The sequence below is a fragment of the Coptis chinensis genome, chromosome 6 (genome assembly GCF_015680905.1).
Source record: "Coptis chinensis isolate HL-2020 chromosome 6, ASM1568090v1, whole genome shotgun sequence".
NCBI lineage: Eukaryota > Viridiplantae > Streptophyta > Magnoliopsida > Ranunculales > Ranunculaceae > Coptis > Coptis chinensis.
Genome location: NC_141461.1, coordinates 37,016,017 through 37,032,183, shown reverse-complemented (window position 1 = coordinate 37,032,183; position 16,167 = coordinate 37,016,017). Strand labels below are relative to the sequence as shown.

Sequence of the window (16,167 nt, the reverse complement as noted above, 5' to 3'; positions counted from 1 at the left end):
GCTGGTTATTTGTTTAGTTAGAACCTAAGGCGCCTCGATGAAGGAACTACATGTCTTATTTATTATGCATATAGTTTGTTGTGTGGTTAGTGGAAAGTTAAGGAGCCTCAGTGGAGGAACTACTTGCCTTAATTATTGTACTTAAGGATATTGTATTAGTCGTTGAAAGTTAAGGCGCTTCGGTGGAGAAACTAACTGCTTTATGGATTGTGTATATAATTGTATAAGTATAATTTGTATTTTAGGGCTACTCACACCAGCATTGTTTATAATGCTGACCCGATTTGCATGTTTGCTTATCGGGTGTGTTCGATGAATGAACATGGTTGATAAGTCTTGGCGAGTTTAGTGTTGAAGAAGGTTGGTTTGCTACTTGTGGTTTTGCGTTAAGCGTCGCATTTCAAGATAGGTTTTGTTTTCCCTCGGGGTGATATAAATTTTCTGGAATAATGTTATTCAGTATTTTCATTTGTAATTTTAAATAAAAAGTTATTAAAAAGAGATTTGTAACATAAGCTTATTTATGAATTTTTGTAATGAAGAAGACTTTTGTTTAATTCTAAATATTTTATTGGTTTTTAAATATCCGTATATTTAAACTGTTTATGGGTTTTTTAGAAGTTGAGAGTGCGTCACACTTCGAAGATCGAAGAGTTGGAAACAAATATTATTTTTTCGAATTCTGTCTAAATTCGGGTATGACAATAACTGAGACTCCTAATTGCTACTAAATAATACATGTCCACATCACAAATCCTTAGTCCTATAACTCCTCTTTGGGACCACACTACTATGAAATAAGTGTTTGATCGACTGCCAAGTCACCAACTGTTGCAACTTGCATTGCAAGGATACTAAAGTAGATATGTAGTTCATCGGGTCATGGGGGCAAGTTGAGATAGAAACTCGCAATAAAGATGGGCAGCAATATCTGTATCACACTGTTAACTCACACTTCTCTAGACACTAAGTTAGTCCTCAAGAAACTCCTTTTGCACGGAAAGAAATGCAATCCACTTAATTCAATTTCAATTTTATAGTCAGCATTGGAGGTTATCGAAAAAAAAAAAAAAAATTATAGTCAGCATTCAATCCACTATATTCGTAGACAGACTGAAGAGAGTCTGCACCATCTACTTTTCCAATGCTCCTTCACTTTCACATTTTGGTTAAACAGGTCCTTTGGCCATGAGCAAACCTATGTATTTTTCACTAGCTATAATCTGTAGTATGAAAATATATAATGGGGCACATTGTCTCACTATTTCACAAGGCAAGTGAGACATCTTAGTATATCTGTGTACGGGAAAATGGGACATTAGAAATGGCGTGGACATAAACATTTTGAAATGACGATGGAATCCTGCTCATATATGCACATCATTTATAACCTTTGGCAGGCCAACTTATTACTTCCATAACTCATATTTGGGAGTTGGGAGTTGGGACCACACATCCACGATACAAACAACTACACAAGTAATGTTTGACTCCCAGGCCCCAACTGTCAGAAAGATCCTAATATTTAAGTGTTATTCAGGTAGTCAGGATACGCTCAGATGCAAACCTACAAGAAAACGATTCATTATGTCCGTCTTAAGGATTCAAACCATGGAAAGTGGAATTGTAATATTAGCCCTCAAGAGCCTCGATATACATGCATTGAAAACAAAAGGACACAAAATTGTTCTCTCTGGGATCAAACTCAGTTCTGTATTCAGCATTGACCCGCTATATTTGTGGACCGATTGAAGAAAGCCTGCACCATTTAGTTCTCCAATGCTCTTCCACTCGCACAGTTTGGTTACCACACTAGGGAATTTTAAATTGGAACACCTTTGACCACCTTTTACGTTAAAAACTAGTACTAAACACGAGAAGTAGATAACATCATAACATTCACATGAGCTATTATGTTAGCATCAGCAGTCTAGAACTCTAGATTACAAGTACTGCATCAAACCGGTTGGATTACAAAAGTCAAAACTAAAATTATACCGCTTATATGTGCCTCTTCAATTAGGAAGAGAAAAGATCTGCCCCCATCACACATCAATCTCTTTAAATATGTAGACTTGAAACGTAACATTTGTCTTGTCAATCATCCCAAATACATAAACATCTCCTTTTACATTATTTTCTCTCAGAATTGTCTCCAACCACTAGCGCAGTGAGCACAATATCGGTAGTCAAGCCACCCAACTCCATGTCCGATCCTCTGAAACTTTAAGTCTGATACTATTGAATCCTCTTCGCGGATGTGTTTATGAAGCCCATTGGTATCTGCAAAAACAGAAGCGGACATGCAATTTATTGGTTGTTCCGAAAGAACAAATGGAATTTTAGGCCTTTATCAAATTGTTTGAGTTTAGCATGTTAGAAATGTAGTTATGTTTGAGTGATAACTACAGTTTTCTCCAACAAACATTCTTAGGCGTTAGGACTGCTTTCCACCCCAAAAACCAAATGAAGAACACATGCTGGAAAACAGTGTTGAGCAATCCGACATTCAGACTTAATATGATAAATATACTATACTATACTAGAATAGTCTTTGCGATAGAGCAGGCTCACAGAATAACCACTTCTCACATTACAATGATCTCAAAACAAACGAGAAGAAGGAAGTTCAAGTTTCAATATTGTCGTCTCGTTGATGCTTCGAGTGCTTTTTTATTAACATTGGGTGTCACATAAGCCTTGCAACATGAATGTCTTTCACCAATAGGCAGAACACTCTGTTCTTGTTTTCCTGATGATGCATATTTTGATTCTTCGAGTACTTTCCTATTAACTTTGGCTGTCACATAAGCCTAAGCACTTGAATGTCTTTTCATCAACAGACAGAACACTCTTCATATTTTCCTGATGAAGCATGCCCATCATTAGTGACAAAGTTCTGCCTTTTGGGAACATATGAGCAAAAGATCCCTCTTAATCAATTTAAATACACAAGCATCCCCTTCTCTAAGACTATCATCTTTTGCTTCCAACGTTCAGCAAGTTGAGCGGAATAAACCTTATAAACACAGCATCTAACAAGCCATCTATGCCCATCCGAAATCTCAAATGGTAATCTCCTCGAGTCATCTTTTAAATGTTTCTTGACAAAACTTAAAGGCAATGTCTGCAAAAAGAGGGGAAATATAGAATTGTCTATCAGCCTTCCAGTGCTAATTGGAGACTGCAAGGACTGTTTCCCATCAGTAAAGGCAAACGGAGTTGCTTGTTAATTATAGTCCAGCACAAATGAAACCACCTATTATTAGAAGCTACTTCATAACCATCATTAAAGTCGAGCACTCACTGAATTGTTAATTATAGTAATTCCAAGACCCAATAACATAGTTCCAACTACTTGTCCCGGTTTGGGTCTGAAAAGAGCAGTAGGACCTGCAATCCCCTGAATTTCAATTTGCTGAACCAGTGTTAAGTTTAACAGCACATCCCAGTTACAGGCTGCCTCCGAAGGCAACTTTTACACTTCGCGAGCAGTTGGCAATAGGTACATTTTATGATTCTAACTGCATTTTTCGCCCCTCCCTTTGAGAGAGTACAAGCTACTCTAATTGCAAGTTTGACAGGCTCTCCAACCATCCGTCTTATGTGTTACTATGAATGAGGTGCTTCTAGCTCCAAATGCACACCTTACTACTACCAATTAATGCAATTCACTGATGCCGAAACAAAGGACCCAAGTCACAGTCCAAACAATAATTGCAACAACCTTTAACAGTTTATAGGTCAAACACAGACACGTCCATACAAGAGAGAAAGTGGATGGCGCGAGACAAATTGTAGGTTAATTTATCACTATAAATAGACGCAGAGCATTGGAGATATGTTGCTTAAAAGCTTACACTCCACAATAGGTCACAGACATGTACGTTATTGACTGAGCCATCATAGGATATCAAGAACTATTCCTCAACATTATTAGCCTTCTGTTTGCACATGTATGCAACTCCTAAACTGACTTTCATATGTTATCTTTTCAGCATCAGGATATATATTAAGTAGTTAGCATCACAATTACCAAAATAATAAGTAATTAACATCACCTTAAAAAGGGGAGGAGAGTTCCTTTTCTAAAATAGCACGCCTACATGCTTTTGAGTTTTACACACTGAAGAAAGAGAGAAAAGTTACCTGCATGCTAGCAGGCTTTTGCAGTTTCAGTAACAGGCTTTGCTTGATATAAATCAAAAGTTATGGAAAAGAGTAAGGGCTCTGGTACTGTTATTTGTATTGGTCCCATGTACTACAGACTTAATGCAGAGAATGTTAGTAAAATTGCAAAGAGTGTGTACAATTGCCCAAACACTAACGACACTCATGATTGGATCAAATACATAGCGGTGCCATTAGCAGCCAACTTGGGGATATCATCTGGCTTGGCAAAAAGGGGTCTTGAGAAACTCTTTGGGGAAATACATGGAAATAACAACAAGGAGTGCGAAATCAAGTAAAATATGGCGCTCGTTTTGGACGAAAATCAGTCTATCATGGAGGAGCATGAAGATAATCATGCAAACTAACTTTATGTATCACTAGCGATGGCACAGTTGCTAATGATAGGGAAGAATTGTGGGATTTCCCAGCGGACATTTGGGTTGTAGTTAGTCTGGAGAGTGTATTTGGGTCATCATAGGGGCGTGGGCATTTTTTTTGTTATGGGTGTACGTTTGGGGAGGTATATGGTATTCTAGTGTTTAACCGGTTGTACTGTGTCTGTGAGACTCTCTCTCACATTTGTATTTACTCTGTTTACATCCTAATCAATAAATTTCACTTAAAAAAAAAAAAAAAAAAAACTACAGACTTAAGTACAGAGATATGCAATATTCAACAAATATTGCCACCAGTTCACTACTAACCTACAAATATTGATCCATTCACCGACTGAGTATGGTATTCATGTCATGACTTTTGATGAGAGTAGCAAGACAGGGCAAACCATAATCCCTAAAGGTCCAATAAGCATTATAATTTTAAAACTGTGCATCCTCTTTTATTGTAAATTACATTAAATGTTTATTGATCGAGTAATTACTATAAAACTTGCATGCAAAATTTTCAAATCAAACCATTTGGACATTCTGCTACAGGTACAAAACAAGATAATTCCGAATTCCCAGCTAGATAAGTCCATGACTCTAAAGCTAAGATGACATAGAGAGACCTATTGTTGGTGATCTGGGAGTACTAATGGAGTTTAAATTTAGTAAAATTATGGCGGTCAAATTGGAAACCTTTTTCGAGGACTTTGTCTAAACTAGAAAACTTTGACTGACTTTAACATCCACGCATAGTACTCAGTGAGTTTTACATGGACCACTGTATGACCAGAGCCTAACACCTCAACTCTGCAATTGCTTGTAGAAAGCAGTCCTTTGGCTTCACTAGATAAAAGAACATAAACAGACAAAAGACGGACAAAAACAAAATATGAAACAAACAAACCGCAAAGAAGCAGCCGTCAAATTTGGGATATATAATATTTATCAAGACCAAAGATGATTGATTTGTCTCTAAAATTCAGCAAAACAATAAACATCAGAAATTATGTAGGAACCACACACTAAGAGTTCAGAAAAGAAAGCGTGTTTCACAGCTTCAGATGTTGCAGAACTAAGTAGCACATCTACAAGGACGTCATCTCCTGGGTGACATTTCACTTAAAAATTACGAAATCAGCACAACTGGGTAAAACAGTACAATGACAACAACGACTTTCATGTGTCCATTTGACAAGTATTTACTTCAAAAATGTTTCAGGGTACATTATGTCATTGACAATGCAGAAGATAGAAATCACTTTGCCTACCTCAAAGATACCTGACCTCCTATTTGCTAGTTTTATGCATATCTTTACGGAATGAACACCATCCATTATATCAAGACTATATAAACCTGCAGGACAAATTCATTCACAAAGGTCAATCACCTTTGACAGTATGAGAAAGAGGCTACAGCTCTAACTAACATCATATAACAGCTAGAAATATGTTTCTAGTCTATAAAGCTACAAATAACACTTCGATTTTCAACAAAATAATCTAATTCTCATGTTAATGGGAGGGTCACAAACATTGTAATTGTAATGAAGCACTACAATTTTTCTAAACCTTATGGCCAAGTAGTCGAGAGTCCTATTAATAAAAGATGCCCACAGGCTTACTATCCTAAATTTTCAATCTCAAGCTACACCAAAAACTTTGTTAGAGCAGACATTACCTTTTATTATATTTCTAGCTCATAAATTTCACCTCCCTTAAGAAGATCATGAGCCTCTTTTTCTGCTTGAATCAAGGAGTCCAGCTCTTTCTCAGCAGACTCTACATCTGCTCTCAACTTTGACAAGCGCTCGCGAGCATTACCAACAGCCTCCTGGTAACTTTTTAACTTCAATTCCGAAGTTTCTTTACTTATAGATTGGTGGCGTAAGTACATGGCTTTTAGTTGATCTAGTGACTCACGAAGCCAACCTACGTTGAACTTCAAGAGCTCCCCAAGATTAACAGCACTATCCCAGTTCTCAAGAGTGTCTGGTAACAACTCACCAACCTTAACCCTCTCCATCGCTTGAGCTACCTTAAGGATCTCACACAAGGCTTCAAAAAGGACACCTTTCATACTCTTCACTACTTGAGAACTTTCCAAACGGCCATAACGTTTCTTAATACGGTCATATATATCAGTATAATGAGGAAGCATTAGCGTCCCATCTTGAAAGACAGCAGATGTTTCTATGTTTATCAATGTTTCACCTTCTTGGCAACTTTTAACAGTTTGTAATGCTAAACTGTCACTATCTAGCAACGCATGTTCTTCCACGTAATTTCCCTCCATATCAAACTCTTTTTCTAGTAAACGTTTAGGGCCTTCATCCTCAACCTCACTGTCTTCTTCCAATGAAGTAGCCTCTGATAAAAAAAAAAAAAAGACTATTAGTTCGGTAAAACTATATGTTTTACGACAAAAAGTAAAAGACAAAAAAACATGAATATGTTTCTTACCTTTCAAATTCATCCTTGCATACACTTTCTTAATCAACTCATCTGTACAGTCTGCTGGTTTCACTGGATTTTCAATACAGAAGTGTGAAGTGAAGAAACACTGCAAATAAACAGATGGTACACTTCAAATTCGGCCTAACAAAAAAGTGACACAAACATTAATCTATGTGTCAGTATGGAACAACAAGAAGCCCCTCTATGGTCAAGTGCTCATATTTCCTTGATTAAATCACATACCTGCAGAAAGATCAGCGAGCCACTGTGCTTAAGGTTGTATTCTTGTCTACCCGTCTTTCGCGTCTCCCTAAACTTGCGAATTCCTTCCATTAGTTTATCAACCACGTACTGACCCCAGTTGTACTCTTTGATATTACTGTAGTCCAAACGCTTGAACAGCTCTTTATCACCCTCCGGTTTATATGTTGGGCCTAGCATATTAGCCAACGCCAACATTGTGAAGTTCATCTTGAAATCTTGCTCGTCGTTGATGCTACTAAGCTTTTCCTTTAACGTCAAAATTGGACCATTACGTAATCGCTTCCTATCATTAGTTGGGACAGACAATCCTTGTGAAGGAATGCCTAATATCCTACCAGCCTCTTCTGCATTTATGTTTAAAATTCTATCTCCAATCTTCAATGTCCTTTTTTCAACGTCGACATCATCCACAAGTTTAAGTACCAAAGTCCTATAAAGTGTTTTACATTTGAGCTCTAACAAACCACCAAATCCTAACTCATCAACCCATCTTTGTTGGTTCTCAGTTATCCCCTCAATCTTACAGGCAAAATTCCGTGGCCCGCCACCTATTTTAAATGCCTGTCCCTGCCCCCATTAAGCAACAATTATAAACATTAATTACCATATCTATCAATTGCCCAACCTTTATAATAATAATAATATTCCTAATTAACTAAAATTTCAAATTCACAAAGTTGGGAAATTTACCGATGTCCTTAGATGTCGGTTTCCTTTTCCACTTTCCTTTGCCATCAAAAAACAATCCTTTTGGAAAAATGGTACAAACAAAGGAGACTAAACGTGGTGAGATTGCACTTCTCACCTTTTCGTCCCGTCTGTAATTTAAAAATACCTACTCCTTTTTCTTCATCCACCGTTAAATTGTGTTGTGATTCATATACACATGTACATCTAGTTCTGTGTATATCTCGATAAACTATAACGGTGGATGTATACGGTTGCAGGTTTTGATTTCTCAACCCGGTTGTATAGGAACTAGATTCTTCTCCATATAATGTCAAGACAGTTGAGTTACTTGGGTGGGCCAAACTGTCTATCTTGACTTATTTGAGAGACTATATCTGAAATTCTGTGTATGGGGATTTCGAAATGGCATGGACATAAATGACACAAATTCCTGCTCGTGTAACGCATCTATGGGACTGCTACAATTGGAGAAATGTTATTAAGATTTAAAACAGATCCTATGTGTAAAAAATGGACAATCATTATGTCACGTACTCTGTATCACCCTCTTTCTTAGTAAGGGTAGAATTTGAGCTAAACAAGCCGAGCTTTACCATAAAGCTCGGCTCGCTAATTACACGAACTTTAAATTGAGTTTAAGCTCGGCTCATATAGTTAAACAAGTGAGTTCGAGCCGAGTTTAAACGAGCCAAGCCCAAGCCGAACTCCGAGCCCTTGGTTATTTTACACTATAAATATGCTATTTGAACTAAACGAGCCGAGCTTCATCAAGCTCATTTATTACACGAGCTTTTATTTGAGGTCAAACTCGGCTCATATAGTAAACGAGCGAGCTCGAACCGAACTTAAACGAGCCAAGCCCAAGCCGAACTCCGAGCCCTCGGCTCAAATTCCACCCTTATCTCTTAGTATGGCAAAATCTTCAAAGTAAGATTGTAATGTTAGTCATGAAGAGACTACTACTAATGATATTAACCTTGAAATCCCAATGAAAAGTTTGTTCAAACCCAAGTGTTTGCAAACCTAGATCGTTGTCCTTAGATTTGCAGTGAAGACTCCGTGTTAGGAAATAATTCATTGAGTGCATACACAGTACACTTCTCTTGCCACCCATTGAAAATGTAGTACAAGATTATAAGAGTGCCACCAAAAATTAGAATGGTGACTAGTATTGAAGGCACCCACTGTTGTTGCTGTTGCAATTTTTCTTCTGCTTGGCTCATTGTTGGCCTCTTACATAGGGGGTTCAAAAGCACCCTAGTGATAAGAAAGCTCAATTGTTTTATTATTTCCTTCTTACTTACAACCAAAATTTTGCAAAAAACTATTCAAATCACATCTTAAATTGTTAGGATACTAATCTACCGAACTGAGCACAATGATATATACTTGACTTGTCTCTAAACATTAGTAAGCTTAAACATCTGATATTTTGTATAGAAGCTACAAAATTCGGTTCACATAAGGAAATTTAATTCATAACTTTGGATACTGCAGAAGTGCAGAACCCTGTAGGCTGTAGCACATCAACAAGGACATCTTCCCTTTGGTGAGATTTCATTTCACTTTAAAACATAACAGGACCATTGCCATGTCTCCATTTAAATGTATATATGTCAAATATTCAGGACATATAACGGAATTCAAGATGCAGATGATATGAATCACCTTGCCACACAGATCCCTCGCCTCCTCCTTGCTAATTTTATGCATGTCTTGAAACTAAGAACTCCTGGCCAGCATCATCTTAAGATTAAATGAACCTGCATATCGAATTTATTGACAAGGTCAAATACACAATAAGCTCCTTTGCTGAGAGTGTATTGAACTAAACACACTGCATTCATAAAAAGAGATGAGCTGACAGCAAAACTGCATCCTTAATTCTTTATTCTCTTAGTGTTTTTTGTATCCATCATAGAACTGGACATTTTAGGTAACAAAGAACATGTCAAATTTCACATATATACATCTTAGGCAGTAATCAACCTATCTCGGCCAACAAAATGTGCAACATAATGGGAAGGGCCAAACATGGCAATGAGTACTACAATTTGTCTACACCTGATAGCCAGGTAATCAAGAGTCCTATTAATGGATAACTAACGGTCATAGGTACTATGCTGATTTTCAGTATCAAGCCATGCAGAATATATGCTTCCTTAAAGTAGAACTTACCCATGTCCACTATATTTCCAACTCGAAAATCTCAGGCCGCTTCAGAACAGCATGGCCCTCTACAAGAGCCTTAGTACAATCATCTTCTGCTTCAATCAAGGACTCCAGCTCTTTCTCAGCTGACTCTACATTTGCTTTGAACTTTGACAAGCGCTCGCGAGCATTTCCTACAGCCTCCTGGGAATTCTTTAACTTCAGTTCTAAACTTTTTATACTTAACGATTGGGGCGCAAAAACAAGGCCTTCAGTTGATCTACTGACTCACGAAGCCAATCCACATTGAACTTCAAAAGCCCCCCAAGATTAACTGCACTATCCCACTTCTCAAGAGTTTCTGGTACCAACTCACCATCATTAACCCTCTCCATCGCTTGAGCTACGCTAAGAATCTCACTAAAAGCTGCAAAAAGGACACTATTCATACTCTTCACTACTTGAGAACTTTCTAAACGTCCATAACGTAACAAAATACGGTAATATATATCGGTATGACAAGGAAGGATTAATGTCCCATCTTGAAATACGACTGAGTTTTGTACGTCTTCATTTGTTTTCTTCCCTGACGATTGCATTTCTCGTATAGTATTCAACAAGCTAGTCCCTCTGAAGTTGTGAGTATTTACTTGTTGATTCTGAAAAGTGTCAGTAACTCACTATCAACATTTAACTTCTCATGAATATTTCCTTTCTCATCAACAAAGAGCAGTTCCGTCTCCACTGTAATAATGTCTTGGCTAAACTGACTGGAATCTGATCCTCCAAGAGTTCGGAAACCAGAAGGTCGTCTTTCGGAGACACTAACATTGACATCCTTGCTAACAAATTGATCACCTTCTTCCACTGATTCAGACGAATTTCCCACCCATGCATGGTTCAGCTCCTTTCTGGGAGAAACCATCAAGTAGTTCTGGCATAACTATTTCAGTAGTTCTTGTGCGTGGGGGCACAAAAGGGCATTGAGTAGCATATATATAGAGAACAATCATCATCGTCCTCAAAATTTTCAAGTGGGTCACGAGCTGACGTGGGAGGCAATTCAACCCTATGAGCAGCAGGGGCGGAGCAACATGTCGCTGCAAAATTAAGAGAAGAAAAAAAACAGATCACATAACATGTTAGAAACTCATCTCTAAAAAGAAAAACTATCGACAGCTATATATGCTATATAATCCTAGACCAACATTTTACTAGGCATACGAACCAGGTCGGTATCACTCAAGTAGAAAGATGCTTGGAGTTCTTCGCAAATTGATGATTAACATCACGAGTGTTGGGGAATAACGATTCCAATTGATCCCCACTATACAGATAACTTGTAACATGAACACACTACTACTCTATACAAATTCTAAATATCCATTACTACCAACCTAACATGCCCAAGTGCTCAACTCTCTAAACAATTATTAACAACAAATAATAATGCAAAGAAAATATAAAGCATACCACAACACAAAGATGTACCGTGGTTCAGCCAATGATGCTTACTTCCAAAAGAGTTAATCTTTTATAACGTGCACTGGGAAGGAAGATTACAATCATTCCTCTCAAGTCTCTCCACCTTACGACTAGATCACTCATATATCTTTACAGGTTTTTCTCTCTGTAAAGGTTTTCTCTTAATCTTGATTGCTCTCAAAATTGGGTTTCAATTTCGTGACTTGTGTTAGGTTAGGTTTTTCAAAACTTTGTTTTTGATTTATATCCCAAAAAGTTGATTCGCGGTTACTGTAGATAGAAACTTGCGAAAATAGACATGGGCACGGGCGCGCTCTCGGCAAGGCCAATTTCAAGCGCACGCGCCCTCAAGTGCCCATTCCGTTTTCCAATAACGAGAGCGCGGGCGCGCCTTGGGCTAACTCCAACATTGATCTCATTGAACATCTCATAGGAGGAGTCCCCATGTCACCCTCACTTGAAGTCTTAGTCGACATCTTCATGCCTAAAACATGTAAGTCAAATATGTTTGTGAGAAAAAATGATGTCGAACATTTTTCCTAAGAATTACAATAATACCACAACACAAAAATGTATCGTGGTTTGGCAAATGATGCCTACTTGCTTCCACAAGAGCTAATCTTTTTATAAGTATAGGAAGGAAGATTACAATCACTTCTCTCAAGTCTCTCCACCTTACTAGATCATTCATATTTCCTTACAAGCTTTTCTCTTTGCAAGGGGTTTCTCTCAATTTTGATTGCTCTTAAAATTGAGTTTCTATTCAAAACTTAGGTTTTCCAAAACCTTATTTCTGTTTTTATAGTAATCTGAAATTTCGGTACGTCTGTGAAATTTCACGTTTTACTGTAGAAAAATCAGAACCTGGCATCTTCAGGTATGAGTGCGGGCGCACTCTTGGCAAGGCCAATCTGAGCGCACGCGCCCTCTTATTTTTCCATCTCAAAACTCCAGTAGACATGTTTCGTGAGAGGCTGAAAAAAAAACTATCTTCTTTTTCACGGCAAGGATGTGTGTGCGCCTTGGTTACGACCAATCTGAGCGCGTGCGCGCTCAGACCTCTTCACACGAACATCACTGCTTTTCTCCTTCTTCCTCATCTGAGGGATAACTCTAACATGGAGAACAATATGCTACTATATATGCTTCCTTATGGATGTTGCAAGCAAAAATAGCAAAATAACTAAGCAGAACATAAATTGCAAAGCACCTGATCATTAAGCTGTGTTAGGCATTGTGAACATCCCCTGGTGCAGTTTGCTAAAGCATATAGATTGGAGAATAGATTTTTTGATAAAAAAGCCATCTGTTTAACAGCTTAACAGTGCTTAACACTAGAGCCTTACTATGCTCGTAGTCTTGTTTGATCAGAATAGATGCGGGGTGGGGTGGTGGTTATCGATAGAAAACCTTGTTCCTAAAACAAGGGTGTCTTGCAATCAGCCTAGGTGGTGTTACTTTCCTCTCCCTTCCTTAAAATTGTCGTCCTAATAAGAAAAAACTTGTACATTATATTATGCATGTAATATTTTTCTACGAAGAAGACACCACGAGTTTATCTATAAAACTAAGGAAACAATGAAACAAACTATACAAAACTAATATAACTTTCACAGCAAAAGAATCTATATCATAACTATTAGAAGTTGCATAAACTGTGTACTTCAGGATTCAACATACTAACATTGGCATCAGTCCTTGCTTGACATTTCACGAACGAACAAGTAAAAGAATGACGCCCATTTAACACTTATCATCAATGAATTAATTTGCTACGAAGTTTCAGGTGAAGCGGGAACTGTTAGCCATGCCCCCACGTATAAGGCCCATCCTTCCGCTAGTGTATGCAATAAAAGGGCAGGGGCTGGCTAGACGTTGGTGGCAGACCTTGGGCACAGGCATGAGCTTCAGAGCACCAAGGCTGAGGTGCAAGGGCGAGCCTAGAGCCTAGGGGATGTTCCCAAGCACGCTATCGAAGTATGCAAAGTTGCTAGTTTTTTGTGTAACAAGAGAATACTTCTGAAAATTACCTCTGAAATATTTGAATCCGCATGTCTAATTTATCCACAAGTTCAAATGCACAATAATCTCCCATCTTAAGGGTGTTATCATGTGTAAAGGCTTTCCAACCATCCGTTAATAGGTGCTTATACACGCCATAGCAGAACTTTATATGCCAGATCTTTCCTTCTAGATTTCGGATGTTCAAATATGTTGTTTTGCAAGGAAGATGGGCCTTTGAAAATTGAGCTGACACTTCTGCACAACCAGTAATTAGTGTCACAAAAAGATAATATATAAGTAGATGTTCAAGCCATGTAATGACATTGAAAAGCTGGGCATGAATCGACCAGATTAGCCAAGGTATCTAGCCATAAGGAACTAAAACCCATCAGTTGAAGAGTAAAAATTTGGGCATGTTAGTTCCACCCGTAAAGTCGAGGACCAAACATATATGATAAGTCGAAAGATTTGCCTCATGGACAGACAAGACAATGACTAGATTTACCAGAGACAAAAAGTAGGGTATCACAACTCACCAAAACAAATGGGCCGGTGACTGAAACTAGAATTTGGGAGTCCAACAATACAATGGGGAAAGGGGGAGGTAAAAGCGTGTCGGCGTTTTTTTCCCCATTTCCCCAGCTACCATAAGCTTGTGTTCGCCAGTGATTCTTCATGTCCTGCATCACGTAAGAAATGGGTGATTTTCAGCAATATTTCAGGAGCCAATGAGGTGGTAGGAAGGTTACCTTGTACACTCTAAAAAGATCGAAGACTTCATAATCTTTTTGTTCCATGCAGGGCCACCTGGACGGACTGAACTGTACCACCAAACCTGATCCTGAGCAAAGTTGACAGAAGCTTAGTAAACGAAAGATTGTTGGATAAGTTTGCAATTCATAAGTTAACTTTTCCCCTGCGGTTCTACCATACCATAGTGCTATTATACCATAGTGCTATTTTTTCAAATTTTTAAACCTGTCATTCTAATAGTGAGATTCTAGTTATAATCTAAAAATAAAAAAAAACATCCAGGTGAATGGGTTGCATAAATAATTTCCATCCAAATAAAATAAAAAAAATATAAAAAAAAGCTAATTCTAATTTCAATAAAGTAAAGAGAGCTATCATATTTTGGATAAATTATTATAAAAAAAGAATATAATTTGAGTGGAGTGATGATCTAAAATTATTTTTTTATTTAATAGAATAAGATAAAGGGAGGTGGTTCTAAAATCATAAAATCCAAATAAATTAGGAGAAATTTTCCTCCTAAAGATTAGGATATAATTAAAAATTTTTTATTTTAAGCATGTTTTTAACAGAAAACACAGAAACTCAATTAATGAAGGGTTATTTAAAGTGAGGATTTTTGGTAAATTATTTAGGGGTATTTAGGGATAGGTCTAAAATCTAAAATTAGAGATTACAAAAATACATTAGGGGAATTTTTCTTCCTAAAGATCCGCTATCATATAGTAAGATCGATATAATCTAAAAAAATAATATAAAAACATTGAGGAGGGGTCGAATATAATTTGTTGACGTGAATGAGGTTTTCAAATTATTTTTTATAATAATAAAATTTTTGTAAATTATTTTTAGAATAAAAAGGTGGTTCTAAAATCATAAAATAGAGATTACAAATACTTGATTCGGTTGAGAAATTTTCATTAAAGATTGATCATATTGTAGATTTTGAACATGCATTCCCATCCAAATGAATCAAAATCAAGTGATGGGAATGAAATTTTATGCATGTTTTTAAGCCTTTGATCAGGGTTTTTAGGGATTGGTCCTACTTATTTAGGGTATTATTTAGGGATAGGTCCTAAAATTATCGATTATTAGGGATTGGAAAATAACCTTGAGATGACCGTGGTCAACCCATTTTATAATAATAAAAATCAAAATGGCCAAACCACCTCTCCCCACATTATTGAATTGTTTTTGAACACCCGCGGTCGAGCAGTGAGGAATGAAATTATGTAAGCCTTTCGATTTTCGAGAAAATAAGTGAGAATCTTAGTCTTAATCTTCTTAATCTTCTCCATTAAAAATGATAACTTGAAGATCTCTCTTGTTTGCTACCAAACGCTTAACCTTCACTCACGAATCTTAGAAAGAAACTTCAACTGTAATTGTTTGCTTTGAAAAAACTTCAACTGGAAATGTTTGAAAAACTTCAACTGGAATTGTGAGTGTTAGCTAGTTGGTCATCGAATTTTGTTCGTGGACATCTCTCTTGTGGTGGTCGTGGATTTTTTGGGAGTTGCTCATTGTAAGTCAGTTCAAACTTTGTACGTTTACATGTCAAAACATCCGTTTTTAAAGTGAAAAGCATGGATCTTTAGGATTGTTTATAAAAATCGTGTTTTTATTCCATTATTTGTTTGTATTGATTGAACCCTATGTTTAAAAAACATTTTTTGTAAGAAGATTGCTGTGTGGGTGGTTGGGTGGATATATATGCATGTATTTTGTTCTTAGGGTACTCTTGTTATTGCATGTTCTTAAAAGTGGGACTATTTTATTGTGATAAGTGTATAATGTCAGCATT

The 16,167-nt window shown here is 37.2% G+C and overlaps 1 protein-coding gene and 1 long non-coding RNA gene across 5 annotated transcripts; both read right to left on the bottom strand.

Annotated features, from left to right (window-relative positions):
• Positions 1 to 1,847: 1,847 nt before the first annotated feature.
• Positions 1,848 to 8,355, bottom strand: LOC147492814 (uncharacterized). 4 transcript variants are annotated; one of them, XR_015198468.1, is made up of 7 exons: positions 7,968 to 8,127; positions 7,257 to 7,844; positions 7,020 to 7,119; positions 6,238 to 6,926; positions 5,828 to 5,913; positions 2,199 to 2,283; positions 1,848 to 2,142 (listed from the first exon to the last, which is right to left on the bottom strand). XR_015198468.1 is itself a non-coding variant. In XM_086565691.1 (5 exons), exons 1-4 carry the CDS (start codon positions 8,010 to 8,012, stop codon positions 6,244 to 6,246), a joined length of 1,416 nt encoding a protein of 471 aa, XP_086421817.1. In that variant the 5' UTR covers positions 8,013 to 8,355; the 3' UTR covers positions 5,721 to 5,913; positions 6,238 to 6,243. The 4 variants fall into 4 exon arrangements, 1 of the variants encoding a protein (XP_086421817.1); XR_015198467.1 differs by having other exon boundaries at positions 1,848 to 2,283; XR_015198469.1 differs by lacking the exons at positions 1,848 to 2,142; positions 2,199 to 2,283 and adding an exon at positions 2,412 to 3,127.
• A 5,166-nt stretch (positions 8,356 to 13,521) lies between these two features.
• On the bottom strand, positions 13,522 to 14,448 carry LOC147492813 (uncharacterized). Its single transcript, XR_015198086.1, has 3 exons — positions 14,357 to 14,448; positions 14,144 to 14,287; positions 13,522 to 13,862 (listed from the first exon to the last, which is right to left on the bottom strand). It is a non-coding gene; the product is annotated as an uncharacterized LOC147492813 (long non-coding RNA).
• Positions 14,449 to 16,167: the final 1,719 nt, after the last annotated feature.